The sequence below is a fragment of the Primulina eburnea genome, chromosome 5 (assembly GCF_022965805.1).
Source record: "Primulina eburnea isolate SZY01 chromosome 5, ASM2296580v1, whole genome shotgun sequence".
NCBI lineage: Eukaryota > Viridiplantae > Streptophyta > Magnoliopsida > Lamiales > Gesneriaceae > Primulina > Primulina eburnea.
The window spans coordinates 1,359,914-1,383,495 of record NC_133105.1 but is presented as its reverse complement, the minus strand read 5'-3'; the positions used below and the strand labels follow the sequence as shown (position 1 = coordinate 1,383,495).

The 23,582-nt window shown below is 34.1% G+C and overlaps 2 protein-coding genes across 5 annotated transcripts; both read left to right on the top strand.

Annotated features, from left to right (window-relative positions):
- The first annotated feature begins 6,098 nt into the window (after positions 1-6,098).
- Positions 6,099-12,000, top strand: LOC140832095 (uncharacterized). Of its 3 annotated transcripts, XM_073195908.1 has the most exons (10): positions 6,099-6,627; positions 6,966-7,166; positions 7,252-7,374; positions 7,591-7,628; positions 7,717-7,825; positions 7,952-10,015; positions 10,125-10,280; positions 10,365-10,489; positions 10,789-11,063; positions 11,575-12,000. In XM_073195908.1, exons 1-9 carry the CDS (start codon positions 6,550-6,552, stop codon positions 11,027-11,029), a joined length of 3,135 nt encoding a protein of 1,044 aa, XP_073052009.1. In that variant the 5' UTR covers positions 6,099-6,549; the 3' UTR covers positions 11,030-11,063; positions 11,575-12,000. The 3 variants fall into 3 exon arrangements, with proteins under 3 accessions (XP_073052009.1, XP_073052010.1, XP_073052008.1); XM_073195909.1 differs by lacking the exon at positions 11,575-12,000 and having other exon boundaries at positions 6,975-7,166; positions 10,789-11,474; XM_073195907.1 differs by lacking the exon at positions 11,575-12,000 and having other exon boundaries at positions 10,789-11,472.
- A 4,608-nt stretch (positions 12,001-16,608) lies between these two features.
- Positions 16,609-21,009, top strand: LOC140832094 (MND1-interacting protein 1-like). 2 transcript variants are annotated; one of them, XM_073195906.1, is made up of 3 exons: positions 16,609-16,770; positions 16,876-18,592; positions 20,138-21,009. In XM_073195906.1, the coding sequence occupies exons 2-3, from the start codon at positions 16,928-16,930 to the stop codon at positions 20,651-20,653; spliced, it is 2,181 nt and encodes a 726-aa protein (XP_073052007.1). In that variant the 5' UTR covers positions 16,609-16,770; positions 16,876-16,927; the 3' UTR covers positions 20,654-21,009. The 2 variants fall into 2 exon arrangements, with proteins under 2 accessions (XP_073052007.1, XP_073052005.1); XM_073195904.1 differs by having other exon boundaries at positions 16,610-16,770; positions 16,907-18,592.
- The last annotated feature ends 2,573 nt before the right edge of the window (positions 21,010-23,582 follow it).

Genomic DNA, 23,582 nt, shown 5'->3' with positions numbered 1-23,582 from the left:
TTCATTTATTCACTGTTCTTTTAATTTAATTGTTCTGATTTTTATATTAAATAAATATTAATATAACCCAATCCACAAGTCATTGAGTTGTGACACTCAGATATGCATCTTATCATTTGTATGAAAAAAGGTTAAAAAGTCCTCGTGATCAACTTTTAAAAGTGGCCGATATAGATCCTTCTGAGGATTTTTTTTTTTAAAATTTTAATTAAACCATCTTTTCTTTCCTTTTTTAAAGTGAATCGGAGGAGAAACGTGATTTTAAGTTCACATTGAGTAAAAAATATTGAGTAGGTCTCTTGTGAAACGGTCTCACGAATCTTTATATGTGAGACGGCGTGGTCAACCCTATTCGATATTCACAATAAAAAGTAATACTCTTAGCATAAAAATTAATATTTTTTCATGGATGACCCAAATAAGAGATCAGTCTCGCAAAATACGACCGTGAGACCGTCTCACACAAATTTTTGCAAATTTTCGATAAATGTCAAAATCAAGTAATGGAAATTAAACGTAATATGAGATATGATATATGTTTTTGTACAACTTACATTTAGCTACACAATATTTCTATTATTTAGATCTAAAAATTAGGGTTGTGGCTTCAATATATTTTATATGTAAGTCACCTCAAATGAACTTTCAGTAGAAAATTATTATATAATAAATTGTTTATCGTTTTATCGAAAGTTACAAACTAATGGTAATAATATCATTTCAATATTTTAAATCATGAAATAATTCAAATATCACATTTCAATCGCTTTATATTAAGAATAATTATCGGACCCTGATAATTATGATTGATCAACTCTTGCATCTTAATTTTATAGTTGGCAATAAGTGACATCTTCCACTATATATCCTTGCATTAATTAATTTACAATTTTAGAATATAACTGACTTTTACTCAAAGTTAATCATGACCACAAAAGGTTTCACGTACGATGGGACATGATTTTGGGCCACAACATGTTTTTGTCCTCAAATTTAAGATAACCTTGTATTTTTATTAATTTTATTTTCTCTTTTTAATCAATTAATCCGATTTACTACGAAAGCCGCTCTAATAATAAGAGGACGATGGACGTCAAATTTCTGATTCATATGGGTAAATAAATAAAACTATTTTATTGGTGGAATATATAATACAAACTATTTAATTTGGTTATATATATTTCATAGTGGGGCCCGGATGATTTAATTATAAATGATTATGTTGGAGTGTGATTATAAGTTAACCACCGACTAATATTGATGCTTTTATGGAAGATTTCCATAATGATGGCTTGCGTTTTCTTGTCAAGGAAAATATCTAAATAATATTTCGCATAAAAAAGTGGAGAACACTCATGAAAAACTACCCAAAAAAGACTAGTGGACAATAGGGGACACGAATAGTGAACCTTTTTTAAACATAGAATATAATCACGTGTTCATTTGATAATATCACAGTAAATATTTTTTAGGTTTAGATTTTTTAAAAAAAAAAAATTGTTATAAGGTACAATGATTATATATGATGCACATTTTTTTATGTGTTTGAAAATATTATATTATTTTCTTCTATATTCTTTTTTCAATAATATTATAATATATTATGTAACTAATTAAAAAGTTTAATTTAAGTTGGCAGCACATTACATGAGAAATAATATATTTTTCTATAGTATGAAAATTTGAATTAGAAATAAAGATAACATTGAGCTAAAATGAGTTTTATAAAATAGAATAAGCTATCAATATTTTTTTATTAGTGAAGGTTTTTTTTTTAGAAACAACATATCTCTTATATGACTCGATCTGATCTATAAAAATTATTTATTTTTAGTCAAAATTATTACTTTTGATTCTTAATATGGACTAAATCGACTCGTCTCGCAAACATGAATATGTGAAATTATCTTGTAAGATACTTATTCCGGAGTCGAAAGCTTATGGTCTCCTTGATATAAAATACAAGCTTTTCTCTATATACAAGTTACGAATCCAAGCATGAATCGTGATTGATAGGGATATATATCTACAAAAATTATGTTTACTAGATCTACAATGCATGTCAACATTTCTTTGGATTCGATGAAATGAAAAGAAACATCAAGGTGAGGACAATGTGATTGTAAAATAGAATTCTGTATCAAAATCGTTTTACGAAAAACGGTTAATTCGAATTGTTATAGAAATATATCATAACTCTTTATTAACCAATTCAAATACTACTCATAATCCGATATAAGATTATCACATATGAAATGTTGATGTGCGATTCAGTAATCTACATTTGGGATAAAACCCGGTGGTCGAATTTATCGGGATTTTGATATAATTATGTCCGACTATTTCGAATTAATGTAGAGGAGTAGTTGCAATAAATCTAACTAAGCTTGACTTTGAATTTATTTGAGTTATTATAAAAAATAACTACAATAGATATATATATTTGAATAACATTCAAATTTGAGTGCAGAGCCAGCCCTCTGAATTAATTCACGTGAAATGGCTTCAAGCATTAATTATCAAGAACCTCTTCACGATTAACCCATGATGCTACGCTCTTTTTGAAAAAATTAGAACAAGATCAAGATGGAGATGTGAAGTATATTTACTTAATAATCAATACGCTGATATTTTTCACTAAATAATTCATTTATCAAAATACCATGTCCAATTTTCACCATCCGAATGTTCAAGACCCGGGGATGTGCCTATTAAGAGGCAAATGACTCAGACCCATATTTTTTTTGGGGTTCAAAAATTTTAAAAAAAAATTATTATATATAATACTAGTTATTAGATAGCCTAAAATCAAGTATTTATTAAATGGAACTTGCTTAGCATGTTATCGATTTATTCCTCAATCTTCCCCAATATTCATATGTAGACAAGCCTTAATCGACTCCAGTCATTGCGTCGTCTCTAGGTTTGATTGAAAGATCCGTGAGGAGCTGTAAGTCTATTTTCTTGTATTTCCTTTGTTCGGGCTTCTAATTTTTTATTGTAGTATTTTACTTTCTTCGGGGCTTTATATGGTATCTATAATCTACGTTTTTTTAACTGAAATTTTGGTAAATGTAATGCTTATCCTGGCTTTCAAATCCTCATATTGCTTATAAAATCTTGTTGACTGTCCCGGTCACAGTAGCAAGTGCAGAGCGAAGTTTCTCAAAGATAAAGCTCATCAATACTTTTCTCTGATCAACCATGTCACGAGGAAGATTGAACGGATTTGCTATGTTATCGATTGAGAAAGAAATTACTGAACAACTTGATTATGCATACTTGATTAGTATTTTTAGCTATAAAACTGTTAGGCGGGTTGTTTTTTAGTGATTGTTTGAACATATTTGATATTTTTATTCTTTTAGTGTTTTTATATTGTCTTTGACGTATTGATTAAATTTGAAAAATTTCTATGAAACTAAAAAAATATGAACACACATTATGATTCAGAGACTCTTTTTTAAAAGTTAGACTCAAACCCAAATATTATTAAGATCGACCCTGTCGAGACCCAATTGTACAAATCCGCGATCCTAACATCCGAATGCATGGAGCTCATCTACCTTTTTTAAAAGAAGAAATAGTTAAGTAATAATATATAGAATATCACAATTCACGAAGATACGTACTGAAATGTTCCTTATGATTTCTAAATATAAAATATAATATATAGTTATTTAATATATTATTTTAACATGATATTATGTATAAACAAAGAATGTTAAAAAAAATTAACAATCGTAAATAAATCGCCCGACCATTTGTGAAGAATTTAGTTGTCCATCTTTCAACCAATATACCAAACGTTAGGTGTTCCTTTATATGGGCACCAGCGATTCTGTTATGCATGCATTCTCTCCGACAACGACACCACAAATTCAATGCTATTTTTTTTCCCATTTTCTTTAAATAGTGATAATAATTTTGACATATATATAGTAATGCATATCGTACAATATTATTGGCCATCGATTTAATTATCATGTTTAATTTTATGATGGATGAATATAAATACACCGGGTGAATGAGTTATTAATTAATAATTAAATACATTGACCCGATATTCCTTTCTTAAGTGAATCTACAATTTTTATTTGGAAAATTAAGTTTTTAGTGGATACTTGTAAATTTATCTGGATAATTCTACGAAATAAATAATAAAAAATGGGGGAAAGCTCATAAACGGCGTCTGAGTTTGCGAAATAGATGAGCTTGTGATCAATGGTCAGATGTTCGATTTTCCCTTTCAACAATTTATTGGACGAACTTGTCATACAAGATATGTTTACAAAATATAGAATTAGTCTGAAGATTTAGGCTGCGTTTGGTTCGGGTGATTAGCCGGGATAGATTATTTTATCCCGGCTAATCACCCGTTTGGTTGGATTTTTAGGAAATACGAGGGCCCGTGATAAAATTGAAAAGCCCGCACTGTAGCTACTATTTGTTGGACAAATAATACTGACAATTTAGGTGTGATAAATTATCTCACTCTTAATACCTCCTATTTTTCCATTTTTACCCTTCTCCTAAATTCAAACTCAAGTTAGCGGCGGTTTGTAAAAATCTGTCCCAAATAGCGACGGTTTTCTCAAAAACCGTCGCTAATAGCCACGGTTTTCTCAAAAACCGTCGCTAATAGCGACGGTTTTTCAGAAATTGTCGCCGATCTAAACAAGATCGGCGACGGTAAATCCGTCGCAAGACCATTTCCGGCAGACCATTTCCGGCAAATCCGTCGCTAATAGCGACGTTTCAGGCCCTCTCACCCGCCGACCTTTTCCGGCAGACCATTTCCGCCCGACCGCCGGCCACCACCGCCACTGTCGCCGTCGCGAAGGGGAAGGGCAAATTCGTCTTTTCATCAAAAAATTCAAAATAATCCTACACTTAAAAATCTTACCAAACATAATATTATTTTACACCATATATTACAATCCTATCACAATCATTTTCTTTATCATTTACGTACTAATCATTAGTTTACTCTATCTTTCAACCAAACGTAGCCTTACATAATATAATACACACTGAAGATTAACTACGATAGATTCTCACGTGATAATAAAAAAAAGGAGGGGGGCGCTTTCAAAGTTAAAAGATCATTTTCAGAACATAAACCAATCACCCAATTTTGTTACATTAATTACGTAACCTCGTCAGCCTTATTTATCTTCGGAGATTCCAAACATGGATCTGGAAGCAATATTGTCGGTGGATAGAAACTTGGCCATTTGCGGTAACCTTAATTTACACGCCTGTGCGAAAAAAATTTAATCAGCAAGGGCGATAAAATAACCTGTTTGGAAAAAAATTCTTAGAATATTATATACATGGGTGAAATGAATTTGGTGATGGTTTATTTACTCACGATGGTGTTTAATCAGGAAGGGCGATAAATAACCTATTACGTACTGTAATAATTTTACGAATTTTTTCAGCTTGTGATGTTTTTATAATCATTTTATTTTTTTATATTATTTTTTTTAAAAAAAGCCGAATACTGACTACCAAAAATCAATCATGGACTCCTATTATGTATGGGATCCACTTTTTTACATTTTCATTTTGCCAATAATTCCACATTTTATGGAAGCCTACCACGATCTATTTTTTTTTTTTTTTTGGAAAAAAAAAACATTTACTAATTATTAGCCTCGTGGTATACGGAATCCTATGCTAATGTTATAATCTTAATTGTTATCTAATATGATTTTTCTATAATGTTTTTTTCTTTTTTTGTTAATTGGCATAACCAAATCAAGAAATTTTTTATTAAAAAAATAAAATTTATACATTTCATCAAGGGACCGAGGTTTTCAACATCGGCTCCTAGGAATTTTTATTTTTGATATTTTTTAGTTTAATTTTCTTATTTATATTATTTAATTTAATTAAGAAAACCATTCATCCAGTTTTCCTTATTTGCAAGAAAAGAAAAATATACAGAGATACTAATTAGTTGATGAGAGAAATTTCACAGTAAAATAGTAAAAAAAAAAAATTAAAAAAAACATACAGAATAAATAAATATATAATTATACACCTTCTCACTGTATTTTAAATTATTATATTAACTAAAGAACTAAACAATTACATGCACGTTATGTATGTATAGATAGAGAGAGAAGCTTTGAGAGCACAACTGATGGAGTTATTAGCTATGGTACAGGCTTCCATAGTATCAGCAACTAAAAGGAACGATCTCTTCTTTAGATCTGCTTAGCCACGTCCATCAATTCAATCTCGATTTTAGTTTCTGGGTTTCCATCGTCGGTGTCAATTCTCCATAATTCACTGGGTTTTAGACAGCATTGATGCAGTGAACATGCCTCTGGAATTCAACTTTTCATTTGTTTTAGCCTTTCCTGAGGTTTAAAATTGAAGTAGGCGCATGGAATTGGGGTGCATTAGTGAGTTTTGAATTGAATGGTGGTTTTCTGGGACTGTACGCCGGAGCTCCTGTGAGTTTATAAGCTGAGCTCCGGATGGTTCGAGTTTGGGTCATGAAAGATATAGTGTGTGAATGAAGGTAAAATAGCAAAAATGTTCAAGTCGGCGCGATGGAGGAGCGACAAGAACAAAGTCAAAGCTGTTTTCAAGTTGCAGTTTCATGCAGCTCAGGTATAATATATGTACATTTTTTTTCTTGGTATGCGGAAGAAATGAATTTCAAGATTGAATTCTTGCCGTATAAGCATTGGTGTGTTTTGAGGCAGTCGTAAGTATTTTAGTTGTTTAATACGTTTTACTTTTTCTGAATAAATCAATTAATTCTTGGGAGAAAGTATTACATATACTATGTAAATCTATTTCAGATTAAGGAATCATGTTTGCATTGTTGTTATTAAACTTCTCGTTTTTTGCGGCATTTTCTTGGAAAGTAAAGAAACATTATTCAATTTTTTAAGAAAATAATTTTAATGATGGCGATCTGTATGATTAACCTATTGAATGTTCAGTTGACGAAGGTGGTAGGCGATGAATTAATGGTGTCTCTTATTCCTGGTGATACTGGAAAGCCGACAGCGAAATCCGATAAGGCTGTAGTTCGTGATGGGAGGTGTTTATGGGAGAATCCTGTGTATGAAACTGTGAAATTTAATCGGGACCCAAAATCAGGGAAGATTCATGAGAGGAAATACTATTTTGCTGTCGGGACAGTAAGAGAGGCCACTTGAAGTTTAGCTTTACTTTACTTCCAAGTGAATTGTTTGTGTGACTAGTTCTTTTCTTCTTGTGCTACAGGGGCAACCGAAGGCTGGACTTGTTGGAGAAGCTTCTATAGATTTTTCGAGCTATGCCGAGGCTAACAAGGTCACATTGGTGTCACTTCCCCTTGAGAAATCACATTTGGAAGCCATATTGCATGTAAGAGTCTCATCCATCCTATGCGAGGAACAGAGGGACCGGTAGAGCAGTAGCTACGTACTAATAACAATAATTTCCATGTTTAGTTTTTAGTTGGTATTATACCTGGAAACTTTCTTCCTTAAAATCAATTGTATCATGTGATCAATGGATTCCTAATAATTTTTACATTGTATTTTGGAAAGGATTATCATTTGAATTAATGTGTCTCAACAGGTATCGATTCAGAGGATACAGGAATCTATTGAGCAAAGGTGCTAATAGGAACCAATTACGTCTTTGTCTACCATTGAACGTCCATTGCTACTAGGATGGTTGATTTAACTTGTTCACTCTTTGCAGAGATCTTGAAGAAAGCGAGAATGTGATAATGAATTCCAAAGATCACAGCTTGAGGGCACAATTCGTCAATAACGACACAGATGGAACCAAAAAAGAGGATTTGTTTGAGGTAACGTGATCCCTTGTTCTTGAGCTAATGGCTCTTTCTTACTTGCTATGTTTCACCTGTATCTCTCATCTGTATGATATATTGAATGTGGGTGAATAGTTCTAAAACTTCTTCACTTTTGAATAGGACGTGCATTTTACCCCAGATAATAATCAAAGTTTTGAAACGAAAAGGAACCGTAAAGCATCTAGTGAATCTGATGTTACGCTATCAAGTTCTGAAAGCAGCTCGGGAATCGACATGCCTTGGGAAACCCAGATAAAAAATCATAGTATTCATTGCGGGAATGGTGAATCTGTGTCATCAAGGTCTCAAGGAGCCAAATCTGATGGAATGAAAGGTATTTACGAAGTGCATCATAGATCTCAATGGGACTGGATCGGAAATTCAGCCCTTGAAGCAAGTACAGATGACTCTTCCGGTACTCCACGAGAGACCTCTGTACGTCAGCATTCTGAATCACCATTGGATGTGATCGAGAATCTTAAAACCGAGGTTGCTGCTCTATCCAGACAAGCTGAGATGTCCGAGTTAGAACTGCAAACTCTTCGGAAACAGATAGTGAAAGAGAGTAAACGAGGACAGGACCTCTCGCGGGAGATTGTTTTCTTGAAAGAGGGCAATAGTGCTTTGAAGGAAGAATGTGAAAGGCTTGAAGCTTTTCATAGACAATCCCATTTGAATTTCAAGGGAGAAGATTCTCGGACACTTGTTAAAGAGCTCCGGCAAGAACTAAATCACGCAAAAGAACTCAATGTCAACCTTCGAATTCAACTTCAGAAGACACAAGAATCTAATGCCGAGTTAATTCTTGCTGTGCAAGATCTGGACGAGATGTTGGAAAAGAAAAATCAAGAAATATCTAGCCTCTCCAACGGATCGTTGGCATTAATTGACACCAAGAAAAAGTCCTGCGACTCTGTGGTTGAAACGGACGATGAGGAACAGAAGGCACTAGAGGAGCTTGTGAATGACCACAGTGGGTCAAAGGAAGTGTATCTGCTTGAACAGCAGATGGTGGATTTACGTGGTGAAATAGAAATCTTTAGGAGGGACAAAGATGAATTAGAGTTGCAAATGGAGCAGATTGCCCTTGATTATGAGATTCTGAAACAGGAAAATCATGAAATATCATATAGGCTAGAGCAAAGCCAGATTCAAGAACAACTCAAAATACAGTATGAATGTTCATCCTCTTATACTACCGCATGTGAACTTGAATCTCAGATAGAAAAATTGGAGAATGAACTAAAAATAAGATCTAAAGAATTTACTGATTCATTGGTCACGATCAGTGAACTTGAAGCTCGTGCCAAGGTCTTAGAGGAGGAGCTTGAAAAGCAGGCACTAGGATTCGAAGATGATCTTGAAGCTCTTATGTGCTCCAAAGTTGAGCAAGAACAAAGAGCAATAAGAGCTGAGGAAACATTAAGAAAAACACGGTGGCAAAATGCACACACCGCAGAGCGACTTCAGGACGAATTTAGAAGGCTTTCTTTGAAGATGGCATCTACATTTGAAGCCAATGAGAAACTGGCCATCAAATCTCTTGCTGAAGCAAACGAGCTGCGTTTGGAAAAAATACATCTTGAAGAAATGCTTGAAAATGCTTCTGAAGAACACAAATCGATTAAGGATCATTACGAGGCAAGATTGCATCAACTTTCAAGTAACATGGCATTAATGGAACAACAGAAAACTCATGCTACAGAAACTGAGAAGCTTCTCTCAGAAGAAATTTTAACAATAAAAGAGGAACTGGAACAAATGAGAAAATCAACAAATGAAATGGAGTTACTAATGGAGCGAGGGTATAATGAAAGAGCTGAACTGGAAATCTCTGTAAAGTTGGTAAAGAATGAAGCTGAAGAGTTGCAAAAGGAACTAAACAAAATGAGATGTCTTTTGGATAGAAAAGAAATGATAGATGCATCTTTGCAGTCAGATCTCGACACTCTTCAGTCTCATTATAACGAGTTGACACATATTTTATCTAATGATGAGTTAAAAAACGAGAAATTGAAAGAGCAAGTTATGCAGTTACAAAATGATCTAAAGAAGAGGGAAGATGCACTCAAGAGCATGGAGAAGAAGACAAAGGATATCAATAATAGAGGAAATAACTCCGCAACTCTTCCTTGTGGAAACAAAGACGTTGCAAATCTTAAGGAGCGAATAAAGTTGCTCGAGGTAAACCTGCCCTGGTTATATTTGTATTATTGCACTATATGGAGTTCACCAGCTTTAATATGTTTCAATGTTAATTTCGAATTTCTAATTCCATTTCTATGGTGGAAAGGGACAAATCGTTTTAAAAGAAACGGCTCTAGAAACAATGAGTAATTTGTTTTTGGAGAGGGAAAAAGATCTTCGAAATGAAATCCAGGAGTTAGAAGAGAGACTGGAAGTGTTCAAACAAAGCAGTGCTCTTCTTCTCGAAAATGCTGTTGAAAAGGTTTGTAAATTAGCCGTTTGTTCATTGTTGCTTTGATAAGAGATTTGTAGGAAGTTGTGACACAAGGTGTCTCCTTGGAAGCAGGTGGTTGCACCGGAGGAAAACGTGGCTGAAAATTCTGCATCGAAGCCAGAATCGACCAAAAGTGACGAAAAGTTGAGCAAAAAGTTCAACTCGTCAAACGATTCTGCGATGTCATCAATGAACGGGTATGACTTCAGCAAATCTAATTTGACCTACCTAAAATAATACATAAATTTATATCTAACTTGAGCATAGCTTGAACATTTTTCCAAAATTTCATTTCCATGTCTTCGAGCCAAAATTATTTTGTTCGACTTACTCATGTATGAATTAGACACTTGCAAGTTTGAACTTTGAATAAAGCATTTGATCAGGGAGCTCAGTAATAAGCTAGAATGTAATAGAATGACTCAGACTTTTAGTATATGTGAGTTCGAGATCAAATAAACAATGAGTCGACCTTCAATGCACTTTGCCAATGCAGCGAAGATCCAAATTTATCTTCAGCGGTGCTAAAGGATTCCAAGAGTACCACAGGAGACGTTTATGAAAAAAGAAACGAAATGGCTCTACTAATGGAGAAGAACAGATTAATGGAAGAAGACTTGAAGGAAATGCAGGGCAGATATTCAGAAATAAGCCTAAAGTTTGCAGAGGTAGAAGGTGAAAGACAACAGCTTGTTATGAGATTGCGCAACCTTAAGAATGCAAAGAAGAGCCCATAACTGGTGCACTGGTCTGGGTTATGTGTGTGTGTAGGTAAATTAACCAGGTTTCGATTTTTGAAGGCGCATTTTGCAGAGTAATATTTTTTTATAATTTGCTAAAATATGGTTTCTTCGTTCATATTCTTTCAGTTGTTGGATGTGAAAAAATACAAGTAAAATGATAATTTATCATTTACATTGTATATGTTTGGCTAAATACATCTCTCTTTTTTTGTTTTATATAATGTAATTTGCTTGGGATTATATATGGAAACGAGTAAAGTTTGTGCCCAGCACAAATATTCAGATTTTTTACTTACATAGAAATAATAGATGGAAACAAATTATTCACAGAAAGAGACATTTCTGTTTTTGGAAGAGTTGATTTTTTTCATTAGAAATTCTTTTGTATGGATGGAGATTTTTCGTATAATTAGGTTTTTTGGCCATTTTTATAAATTGTAGTTCATATTTAACACATTTATGCTTTAGTTGGAGACTTGAACCATTTGATATCTGCAACAATGAGTGGTGTCACTTGTTGTCTGCGCTTCCCTGTGCAGCTCAACTCAGACCTTCGGAAGTTGTGGCAGTCAATCTTATACCATTGCCACGACTCCACTTCTTCATGGTTGGTTTTGCACTAACATCTCGTGGATCACAGCAGTACTACCGTGCTCTCAACCCTACGAATGTGGGATACCAAAAACATGACGTGTGCTGCCGATCCTCGACATGGTCGATACAGCTCACTGCATCTGCTGTGTTCCGTGGCAAGATGAGCACCAATGAAGTTAATGAACGGATGATCAATGTCCAGAACAAGAACTCGTCATACTTTGTCGAGTGGATCCCAAACCCCAAACAATGTGAAGTCTACTACTGTCTGTGACATCCATGCACCCACTGGGCGGAAGATGGCTTCTACGTTTGTCGGTAAGTACTCGACACCCATCCAAGAAATGTTCCGAAGGGTCAGTGAGCAGTTCCGTAAAACCCGGGATTTTGTAGTATCGTGATCATATCAGTTTAATATCAGATTAATAATTTGATTATACTAGGATGGTGTAATCTGGGATAAATTTAAATTAATATCGTGTATATTTTCGAGATTTGATTGAGATGAAAGATTTAGAATATCACCCATTATCACGATTTTATCACGATTCTCGATAAAGATTTGATTCAAATTCAAACGCGATATCACTCGATCAGGATAACAGCCAACCCCTATAAATAGGAGGGCCCTATAACTCGAAAATCACACCATTTTCAACTCCAAATTTTCGAGACTCTCCCCTAGCCTCCCTAGGAATTTTCGAGCACAGCGAAGCGCTGCCGCCGTCTAGCCGCCGAAGAGGAATTTTCGAAATTCATTTGCAAGCAATCCTAGTTATTCACGTTTTTCATCAAGAATTTAAGGTAAGTGGGCTGTTTTAAATTTTGGTTTTATGCATATGAAGTTTTCGTTTTTTGGTTTTAAAAATACGGTCGAGTACCGTCGTTTTGTCTATACGTTTTTTACGAAAGTTGGTACGTTTATGTTTGGCACTGTGAGGATTCCTTGAAAGTGGGTGGAATTCCAACATATGGCCCTTAACAGTAGGGATAGAACTGTTCTATGGCCTCGCCTCCTTAGAGGATTAAAACTTAGGGACTGACGTCAGTAAACCATGAAAGGTGAAAAATCGCAGTGTTGTTATGATATGATTATGATGTTACGATTATGAAAAGCATGCTATGTTATGATTCGAAATTGTTATAAAATGTTTTGTGGTATTCAAATTCCCCCGCTTGCTGAGTATTTCCCAAAATACTCACCCCTTACAACCTTCCCAGATAAATCCGAAGAACAGGTGGAGGAAGAGGAATCAGAACAATTCTGGGGATGGTGATTCTTCGAGATCTAGTATTAGTCATGTTATCATTATTTCGAATTATGTCGTTTTAATTTCATGTTAGAGGTTTCCGCATTAGTTATTTCAGTTGTAAAGACTCAAGTTTTTGAGAAATTATGATTAATAAACTGGTATTTCGGTTTATACTGTGCTACGAGGCTGATTGTTTTTAATTGTGTGATTGATAAACAACGCCGATGTCGACTAACCCCGGTCTCGGGACGTGACAAGTTCACCACCATGTTTAGGAGGAAGGCTTTCCTGCACTTGTATACTGATGGAGAACATATATATAGACGAGATGGAGTTCACAGAAGCAACATTAACGATTTGGTTGCGGATCGGAAAGGAAATTGAGATATGTGTGTATATATATTTCTAACATCTAACATGCATATAAATAAACCATCGTGAATTTCCTTATATATCCTTATTCATTTAAGTTTGCTTATATCAATTCAATTGTGAATTTCCTTATATAACCTTGTTAATTTAAGTTGGCAAATTAAATTATTAGGTTATCTTAAGGGTTTTTTTTATTCATTGTCTTTCTTAAATGAATTTGGATATTAATACACATCCCTCTTTGTTTCTTAAATTTTATGCCAAAAAAATAATTTTTTTACATTTCCTTGTTCATTTAAGTTAGCAAATTAAATTAATATGTCTTTTAAATGGGTTTTTTGTGATTCATTGTCCATCTTTGATAGATTTGGACATTATTCCACACTCTTCTTTATTTTCTAAATTTTATTTTATGTAAAAAAACTATTTATTTCATTATCCATCTTAAATTAATTTGGACATAAATACACATTCCTCTTTATTTCTTAATTTTAATGCCAAAAAATTATTTTTTTACATTTACTTGTTCATTTAAGTTAGCAAATTAAATTAATATGTCTTTTTAAGGGTTTTTTTTGTTATTCACTGTCCATCTTTGATAGATTTGGACATTTTCTAAATTTTATGTAAAAAAAATTAATTATTATTTTCTAAATTTTATGTAAAAAAAATTATTTATTTACATTTCTTAGTCAACTTTTCTGATTCATTGTCCATTTTAGATATATTTAGACATTAATACACATTTTTCTTTTTCTTTTTTCTAAATTTTAAACTAAATTTATGATATAATTTTTAAAAAAATTAATCCATATAATCTTTATAATAAATATAAATTATATTGATAGTTTATTATCGTTTGTTATATATTACAATTTTATATATAAATAAATTTTTTTAACTGAGTATTACATGTTATCTTATTTATATATGTTTTTTACTATATATATTTATTTGAGTGGTATTATATTAAAATTTTATTTTTCTTAAATTATTAATCACCAATATTAATTTATAAATGATTGATTCTGATATAAAATTAATTATTTATAATATGTATTCTAAAAAACATAGAAATTAAATAAAATCCACAATGTGTTAAAAGTTAGCAAAAGCAAAAGTGATATTTACCTTAATAACAAGTTTAATGATTTTATTTTAACATTATTATGATAATTTAGTAAATTAAGATAATTTTATTTGACGTTTGTCTATGTGTACTCTATTTAAGTAAATTTTAGTTTTGATTTTGGTAAAATTCGCTATTCTGTTAATTTTATTTTTATTGTTTTTTTCATTTTGAATGATATTTGAACGAAAAATATTTTTGCTGATTTATCATTTAAAAGAGTTGTATTATGTCGCGGATTGAAAATTTCATATAAATAAGTGAATATGTATGATTTATTGTCATGATATATTTTTATGTATTGTGTGATATATTTAGATTGATAAATACTTATAAACATGATGTTATACAAACGACTTTAAACATTATATAATTCTCGTTATTATATTTTTCGTTATTAAGTCACCTACGTGCATCGTACGTATACATTCCTAGTGTATATGTATATATATTAGTTTATTTATTCAATGTGATACAATGGTTACACCATAAAATATCCCGTCAATATATGAAATTTTATCATTTTCACCATATAAATACCATAAAATGTACTTCAATTAGTTTGTAATTTTAAGATAATTACCACATATGAAGTACCATCCAATTTTTCTTTTAAAAAAAATTGGATTCGTTTTTTTTTTAAAATAATCGGCAACGAAATTTTTCGTGGCAAAAACTGGTGGGAGACGGTCTCACGGGGTATATTTTGTGAAGCGGATCTCTTATTTGGGTCATCCATGAAAAAATATTACTTTTTATGCTAAGAGTATTACTTTTTATTGTGAATATCAGTAGGATTGACTCGTCTCACATATAAAGATTCGTGAGACCGTCTCACAAAAGACCTACTCTTTTTCGTGATACTCTTCGCTTTTGGAAACCTCATATCGTCCACACACTCCTCTATGCCAATTTAGGAAAGTTTTCCTTACTATTGGTTTAACAAATAGTTTATGAATTGTAAAATATTTTTAAAGTGGATCTTATATTTTTATAAGGAGTGAGTCTCATGTGAGACTGTCTCATGGATCATAATCTATGAGACAGGGTCAACCCTACTCATATTCACAATAAAAAGTAATACTCTTAGTATAAAAGATAATACTTTTTTATGGGATGACCCAAATAAGAAATCCGTCTTACAAATACGACCCGTGAAACCGTCTCACACAAGTTTTTGCCTTTTATAAATTCAAAAGTACGAATGATGAAAACATTTTTAAAAATTTGGAAAATCGATGGAATATGATAGTTATCTTTAAAAAATTACTAGAAAATAAATACTTTTCGTAATTGATAAGGTTACTTTTGTAAAATCCAATTGGTATGGTTTTTTTTTTTATATAAAAAAATTATTGTTATAAAAAATAATAAATTTCCAAACTAATTTAAGTGGTGGAGTTTTGCGAGTGGTGGTGGAGCTTGGTAATGCGAGAGGACCCCTCTAATACGTCATTAAACCATTTTAGAGTATTTTTAAGTATGTGATAAAAAATTCATTTAAACGTTGATTAATTTCACTCAGGGTTAAAGAAGTTTAATGCTCAATTCCAATTGAATCTCTGCTTTTAATTTCAACATCAATACATAATGTTTTGTGTGGTAATATATTTAATGAGAAGGGTAAAATGGTCTTTTTGACATAAATAAATATAATTTATTTTTTTAATCAATTATTCAACTGAATAACCGTCATCGTCGTCAACAGTCTCATAAAAAAGCTGTTGAAGTTTCCATCTGAAAGATAAACGAAAACATCAAAATAAACGACATCATATATAGTTATTTGTAACTATCGTAAAACAGTCATGTCCTGTTGTCATTAAGAGCTTTTTTAATTATCATATATATATATATGTAATTACTGATGATCTAACAAGATTTGTGTTACGTTTTTATAACCATTGCATTTCTCTGATTGATCGTTAAATTATATATCTGGGATTCGGGATTTTAACCGGGAACAGAAATCCGAAAAATATCAAAGAAGATAGCAAAAATAAATAAATTGAAAGTAAAAAAAATTAGGTGACCATGAATACCTGGTAGAAGTGCATGGTAAAAGCCTGAGATGATGTTTTTGCATTTAGACTATCCCATAGATGATAATATTATATAATTATATAATTTTGGTCTTATTCTATTCTAAACACGACCAATGGAATTTTGCATTATATATCCAAAATTGGGGCGAATCAAAGGTAAGGTAGTTTCAAGATGTTCAACCCGACCCGGGTCTTGCTCCGAATGGGTCCATCCCGTCTGGCACGAAATCCCATTCTTCAAACATAAAAAGGCCAAACATACCATTCACCCTGCGCTGCCCACAATCACAAAATTCACGGCTGTTCATAGTTTTTTGGCGAAACCCTAAAATCACCTAATCCGTAAGTTTCTTTCTTTCTCTGTTTCTTTCTTTCTGCATACAAATGGTGTTTGTGCATGTGTGTAGCCGATTATTTGGTTTGATTTTCGATTCATTGTTATTACAGGATTCTTGGGCCTGATTGTTTATTTTTACAGGATTATTAGTTAGATTCTTAAATGGAACATACAGTGAAAGAGAAACATGTTCGGGCTAATCGGTGGGCGGGATCAGTCGAGCCCGAGTCCGATCATTTTAATCCCATGTCACAGGGTGATGTGGAGAAATCAGCAAATACATCTGAGGCTAATCCCAGCTATTCCCGAACTGCCATCAATGTTTTGACCCAAAGCCCGACCCTGAGCCCGAATTTGAGTTCGGGCTCTGGATTTGATGATCATGGGTGGGGTTACTGCACTGAGGAACAGTTAGAGGATGTGTTGCTCAAGAATTTGGAGGTATTGTACAATGAGGCTATTAATAAACTCGTGGGATTGGGTTATGACGAGGAAGTTTCTATAAAGGCTATTTTGAAAAATGGGTATTGTTATGGTGGGATGGATGCTTTGACAAATATTTTGTCTAATTCTTTGGCTTATTTGAGTAATGATGGGTGTAACGAGGGCAATGATGAGGAAGCCGATGCCGTGACTTTTTTGAACTTGAGACAGATGGAAGAGTATTCACTTACGGGAATGGTGTGTTTGTTGCAACAAGTTAGGCCTCATCTGAGTAAAGGTGACGCTATGTGGTGTTTGTTGATGAGCGATCTCCATGTTGGCCGTGCCAGCATGATGGAAATTCCGGAAGCCTCCCCATTGTCTGCTGGGAATGGGTGCGAGAGTGGATTGGTTAGTGGTACTGGGAATTCTGAGAGCGATTTTAGCAATGTAGGAACAGTTGGGGTTCCCCCAGCGATGTGTAAGTTTCATAGCGGCTGGGGCTTCGATAATTGTGGTAAGTCTGAAATACCAACAAACGGATTTCTTCCACATGCATCAGACATGACTTTACAGAGGGAGATCGAGTGTCCTAAGAGGTTTAATCTCACCCCTTCGATGAAGAATCTGTTAAAGAGAAACGTTGCTATGTTTGCTGCAGGGTTTAGAGCAAACTCGAAGCATTTTCAAAGTCAGTCACAGGCTTGTCCTAGCTCGTTGTCTTCTGGGGATTTGTCAAATGAACCTGGAAAACTTGAGGTTCTTGCTGGGCACAGTGAGGAATCCCAAAATGAAAAGAATCAGGATGTGATAAACTCCGTGATGTATAAGTTTCGGGACTTGAATCTTGATGAGAATTTAGAACAACTGCCATTGGATCAGAAAGATGAAACGATCCTGGGTTTAATTAATCAGATAAAGGACTTGGAGAAACAAGTGCAAGAACGTAAAGAATGGGCTCAGCAGAAGGCAGTGCAAGCTGCAAGAAAGCTCAGTCATGATTTAACCGAACTTAAGACATTAAGAATAGAGAAAGAGGTGGTCCAGCTGCTGAAAAAGGGGAAACAAACCCCTGAAGATTCCACCATGAAGAGGGTGTCTGAGACAGAGAATGCTTTAAGAAAGGCAAGCGGTCAAGTGGACCGCGCAAACGCTGCTGTTAGAAAGCTCGAGACCGAGAATGCGGAAATCAGAGCAGAGATGCAGGCGGCTAAACTAAGTGCATCTGAATCAGTTTCCACCTGTTTGGAAGTTGCGAAAAGAGAGAAAAAGTTTCTGAAGAAGCTTTTGGCCTGGGAGAAACAGCAGGCCAAAATGCAGGAGGATATCACAGAAGAGAAACAAAAGATATCAGAGTTGCAGCAGGAGTTGGCTCTGGTCAAGGTAGCCTCAATGGATACCGAGGTATGTGATACTTCAAACTTTTCAATTGCTAACAGGCAATTTTCACGTGCAGAAAATGTTATTGACCGTTATTAATTAACTTCCTTGTACTTCCTTGTTTTAATGTATCTGCTACATTCTATGATGACACCACGTGACAGTCCGAAATTGATGTTGTGACTGTTTCATTTGGGAAGCACGCATTTGGTTTTGTATCTTCCTGCTGTTTGTTGCTGCTATCAAGGGCCTTGAGCATGAATTCAATTTTTCATTCTATTCTGAATGTTAAGACACTATGGTACTCCTAATTTCCTTTGATGAGATCTTCTCATTTTGTGATGTCAACTTTTCTTGAACTGACATGAATTTGTTTTAGACAGAGATAAATTCAGATTTATTATCTACAGAATTTCAGATATTCTTTCAGCTCACGGCTGGCAACTGTTATATTATACCTGTACTTATTTGGTATACTTGAACTTTGTTGGTGGTGTCTCCAGTGTCATTATCACCTGATTTTCCTGTATGTGATGAGAAAGATTTTATTGTTAACTCCTACTTAAAATCTGGGTCTTGAATGAAAAGCAGTTCCCTCGTAGACAGACAGGCATTACCAGGGCATGCTCAATCTGTCGGACGTACATGATTTACAATTAATATTTCCAAAATATGTTCTTTGTAATGCATATTTTGTCTTGTAATTCGCTATTCAATTTGTCTTCCGGAACTAGCAAATTTTTAGAGTACTATATGTGACAAGGACGGTCTAATCCAGGTACAGTCTATTTCCCTTTTTAATATAATTTAGTCCAATGATCTTTGTTGCCTTGTGATGGTTTATCTGGTTTTTATTTTTTGGAGTAATAATTTTATTTAGATACGTATGCAGGAGTAAATAGTTGAACAATTGCACGAAAAATGCACGGTAATGTTTCATGATACCTTGATAAAAACTACTCAATAAAATTTAATTGTGTGATTCTCTCAGGACTGCTTCAAATTTTTAAGTTTTTCTCCCCAAATTTTCTTCTTGAAATATCATAATTTCAGCATCCTTATTGCCAAGCTCGGGTTCATGCATTACTATTTTCTCATATTATGCTGAACCTCTATTCCATATCAATTAATTTGTAATGAAAACATTTGGGTTTGAAGATCTGAACCGCCTGGATATTGGTAATGTTTTGTGAATTACGAAACTTTTTGACATTCTTATGATACATGTATAATACTATCATCTACATTTTATTAATTATGTGCATTGCTGCAACCTTATTTGTGTGATCGATTATTAACTATAGTAGCCATTGTATTTCTTTTCTCACTGTCTAGTTCTTGCAAAACACTCTCTGTTAATTGGAAAGTATTTTTTTTATTAATTGGAAAGTAGTTACTACTGGGAACATGATAAAATGAGATCCATTATTTTATCTGATTTATTTCCTTATTTTGCTTTCTAAATGACTCTCAGTACTCCATTCACATCGGGCACCTTTCATAGTCAATAAACTTATACCCCTTAAACAAAGTAACTAATAACCGTGTTTTTGAATTTCAATCTGAAAGGCAAAGTGGAGGCAAGAGCAAAAGGAAAAGGAGCAAGTTCTTGCTAAGCTAGAAGATGAACGATGCCTTAAAGAGGCATCTGAGGCTAATAACAAAAGGAAGCTTGAATCAATGCGCGTTAAGATAGAGATCGACTTCCAACGTCATAAGGATGACCTTCGAAGGCTTGAGCAGGAATATGCACGCCTCAAAGATTCTGCACAATCCAAAGAGGTTGAAGATCAATCTAACAATACAATGCTGAAAAACTCTGATGAGCAACAAGGAAGAAACATTACGACCTTGCTGCGCGAGCTTGATCTTTTAGAAGAAGATTCTACAGAAAAAGAGGTTGGCCATGATAGGTACTGTATGATATGCATGGAGGAAGAAGTTTCCATCGTTTTCCTGCCTTGTGCTCATCAAATTATTTGCACCAACTGCAACGGGACTTATGGGAAGAAAGGAAGAGCCACATGCCTGTATTGTCGTGCTCCTATCGAACAGAGGATTCGAGTTTTTGGGGCGAGCTCTTAGACATAATGCCATTGGACAAACGTCATACTCAGAAGACTTCTTTGGATGAAGACTCGTGTATGTCTTCTCTTTTCTATGGAATTCAGGGACATCTGTTCGAACCAGTTTACTTGTTTTCTATTTGCTATCTTGAAGTGGCATGGTAGATTCGCAAGTAATTAATTATCAGTTAAGACACCTTTTGCATTTGCTACATGATGATACATACTTTGTTGAAGATTGGTCTACAAATTGGAGCATTCATCTCTCCCATTGCAAATCTTAGATGTTTTAAATCTCGACTCTCGAGTAGTTCTATTTGTTTGCTGAATTGTGCTAAAAAAACGATTTTTTTTAGTTGACAATATATTCGGGTCGATTTCGTTTTGCTACTTATTTTGTGGATGTATTATGTCGTTATTTGCAACGCTTTGTCTCTTTATAATTGCATTATTTTGTTTGCATTATCATTTATGGCGACCCAAAACCTATTCAATTATCTTATTCAACAATTTTGAAATCAAGCCTAATATTTTCTGTGATGCATGACATTTTAGCGAGAGGGTAAAACGAATGGTGAAATGTTTTAATTAGTCTTGTTAGGTTTAGGTCACATATTTATTGTCTATAAAAAAACGAATGATGTTTTAATTGTTAGCTGAAGTTAGATGAGTGAGTCTCATGTAAGACCGTCTCACGGATCATAATCTGTGAGATGGGTTAACCTTATCCATATTCACAATAAAAAATAATACTTTTAACATAAAAAGTAATATTTTTTCATGGGTGACCCAAATAAGATATCTGTCTCACACAAGTTTTTACCTAAAAATGAATTGAGTAGTAATTGTTACTGGTTTTTACCTAAAAATTAATTGAGTAGTAATTGTTACTGATTCGATCTTGTTTACTTTTCAAACAAAATATTATTCGGATTTGAATTTTATCTAAACCATATGGGAGCGTATACAAAACTCATTTCTTTGTTTGATTACAAAAAAAACATATAATTTAAGAAGAGTCTATCTAATTACCCCCTCAAGTCAAGTATAGAATTTTTTAAGCAACGAGTTCATATTTATCGCTCCTGGTTAATTGATTTGGTGAAATCAATTTGTCATGTAATTATAACTTTGGAAAGGAATAAAAAGATAATAAATTTATTTTATTTTCTAGCCTGAAGAAGCACCTATCCCAGTTCATATCACTTTTTACTCTTTAATCACGATTTATCAGAGTGCTGCATTGCAGCCTTCTGTTCGTTTGAGAAGGCCATCAAACGCCTCCCCGGAATCAAGGAGGAGGCGGTAGATGTCTCAAACAATCGCGCTCCAGTCATGTTTTACCCGGGCCAAGTTCCTGTTACGACTGACCTTGAGGATAGGAGGGAAATTCAGGTAGCTCATAGACACCAAGATTTTTTTAAAAAAAGTTCATTTCTTGTGAGTGTGTGTCAGTGTGTGCGTGTGAGGAGGAATAATATTTGTAAGGCAAGGGAAGGAGTCACCCCGACTCTATTGAGGAGGAAACCATCCGTGAGACGATTGAAGATGTAGGATTGAAGCCACATTGATTAATGATGAAATAAATGAGAATTCTTCTCCATAAAAGGAATGACTTGCAGTTCTTGTTCCTCAACTGTCGAATCTGCTTTGCAAGCATTACCGGTCTACAAAGAGCACGGGTAGCATTAGCAACCGAGAAGGCCGAAGTCCTCTACGATTCAAAGATCTTGATATATGGTCAGATCTTGGAAGCTGTAGAAATTACTGGATTTGAGGCCTTGCTCATTAGCTATCATTCAATCCCATTAGAAATTGAATTAATCTGCCTTGCTGTGGCACATCCGCAAGAAGGAAGAGTGGCCAAAGATGCATACTCATCCAGAATAATAAGCAAAAACAGTACTACTCCCTAAAGTTAATCGACCTATATCACGATGAATTTAGAAAATCCGCCATTAGCTGATTTTATCAAACTGTTCCTTCAGGTCAGACCAAACTATCGACGCATCCGTAATTCCTCCAAAAACATCATTTGACAGTTGACACGGTGTTCATGAGCCACGAAAAAACCAATGCATTGCATGCATGACTGACAGAAGGTCGCGGATAAGAACCATCGCTGAAGGCAATCTTATTTTCTGGCATAGCTCAACCCCAAACTCCATAGTTTTCAACTCCAAGCAATTGATCATTTACTAAATTCATCCCCGGTGTATAGGAAGGATGTAAAAACAGAGAATCATTGAAATTACCTGAATTTGCCATCGCGATATCAGTCAATGAGCAACAAATTGCGAGCATCGAGCAATCCAACAAATCGCGAACACTCTCAATGAATCTTGAACACCAACAACACCTACACCGATCGAACACAAGCACTGACCAATAGAAGTACCTGCCGCCTCAAAAACAATGCACAATCGCAAAAAACAAGCAACGAAATCATCCAGATATCGCACGAAAAAATTAATGGCTCTGGTACCATGCTAAAAAGCATGAAGAGAATTGAGCTTAAGGACTCATTTTCTTATCTGTTTTTGTCGAAAGTTACAATGGAGTGAAAATGAAGCTATTTATACTACCTGAAACACAACTATCCTAACTCTAGAAACGCTATTTTAGCAATTAAACAAAAGAAAGCGTAAACTTTTTCTCACACGCTACAGCTAACTAAGCCCAACAAAAACGAAACCACTTGCCCAAGGGCGAAGAGTTTGATCTCCCTACAAACACTTTTTCGAGCAGAGTATGATACAGGGTTTGCTTGGCTACTGTTGTTTGAGCAGTACACACGAAACGTAGCTCTTACGGTTCAATCGAATAAAAAAAAACACAAAAGAGAGTAACGACTTGCAAACACAGTAAAGATAAAGCCATCAAAGAAGAGATCTTTACTTGCAGAGCATGATGATTGCACGGGAAGGTTGCGATATTCGATCTACATA

Bases quoted from the DNA above. Each gene is read 5' to 3' on its own strand.
- LOC140832095 (XM_073195908.1), top strand. From the start codon at position 6,550: ATGTTCAAGTCGGCGCGATGGAGGAGCGACAAGAACAAAGTCAAAGCT. The intron at 7,167-7,251 runs GTAAGAGAGGCC...CTTGTGCTACAG, and splicing joins ACTATTTTGCTGTCGGGACA to GGGCAACCGAAGGCTGGACT. The intron at 7,826-7,951 runs GTAACGTGATCC...ACTTTTGAATAG, and splicing joins AAAAAGAGGATTTGTTTGAG to GACGTGCATTTTACCCCAGA.
- LOC140832094 (XM_073195906.1), top strand. From the start codon at position 16,928: ATGGAACATACAGTGAAAGAGAAACATGTTCGGGCTAATCGGTGGGCG. The intron at 18,593-20,137 runs GTATGTGATACT...TCAATCTGAAAG, and splicing joins TAGCCTCAATGGATACCGAG to GCAAAGTGGAGGCAAGAGCA.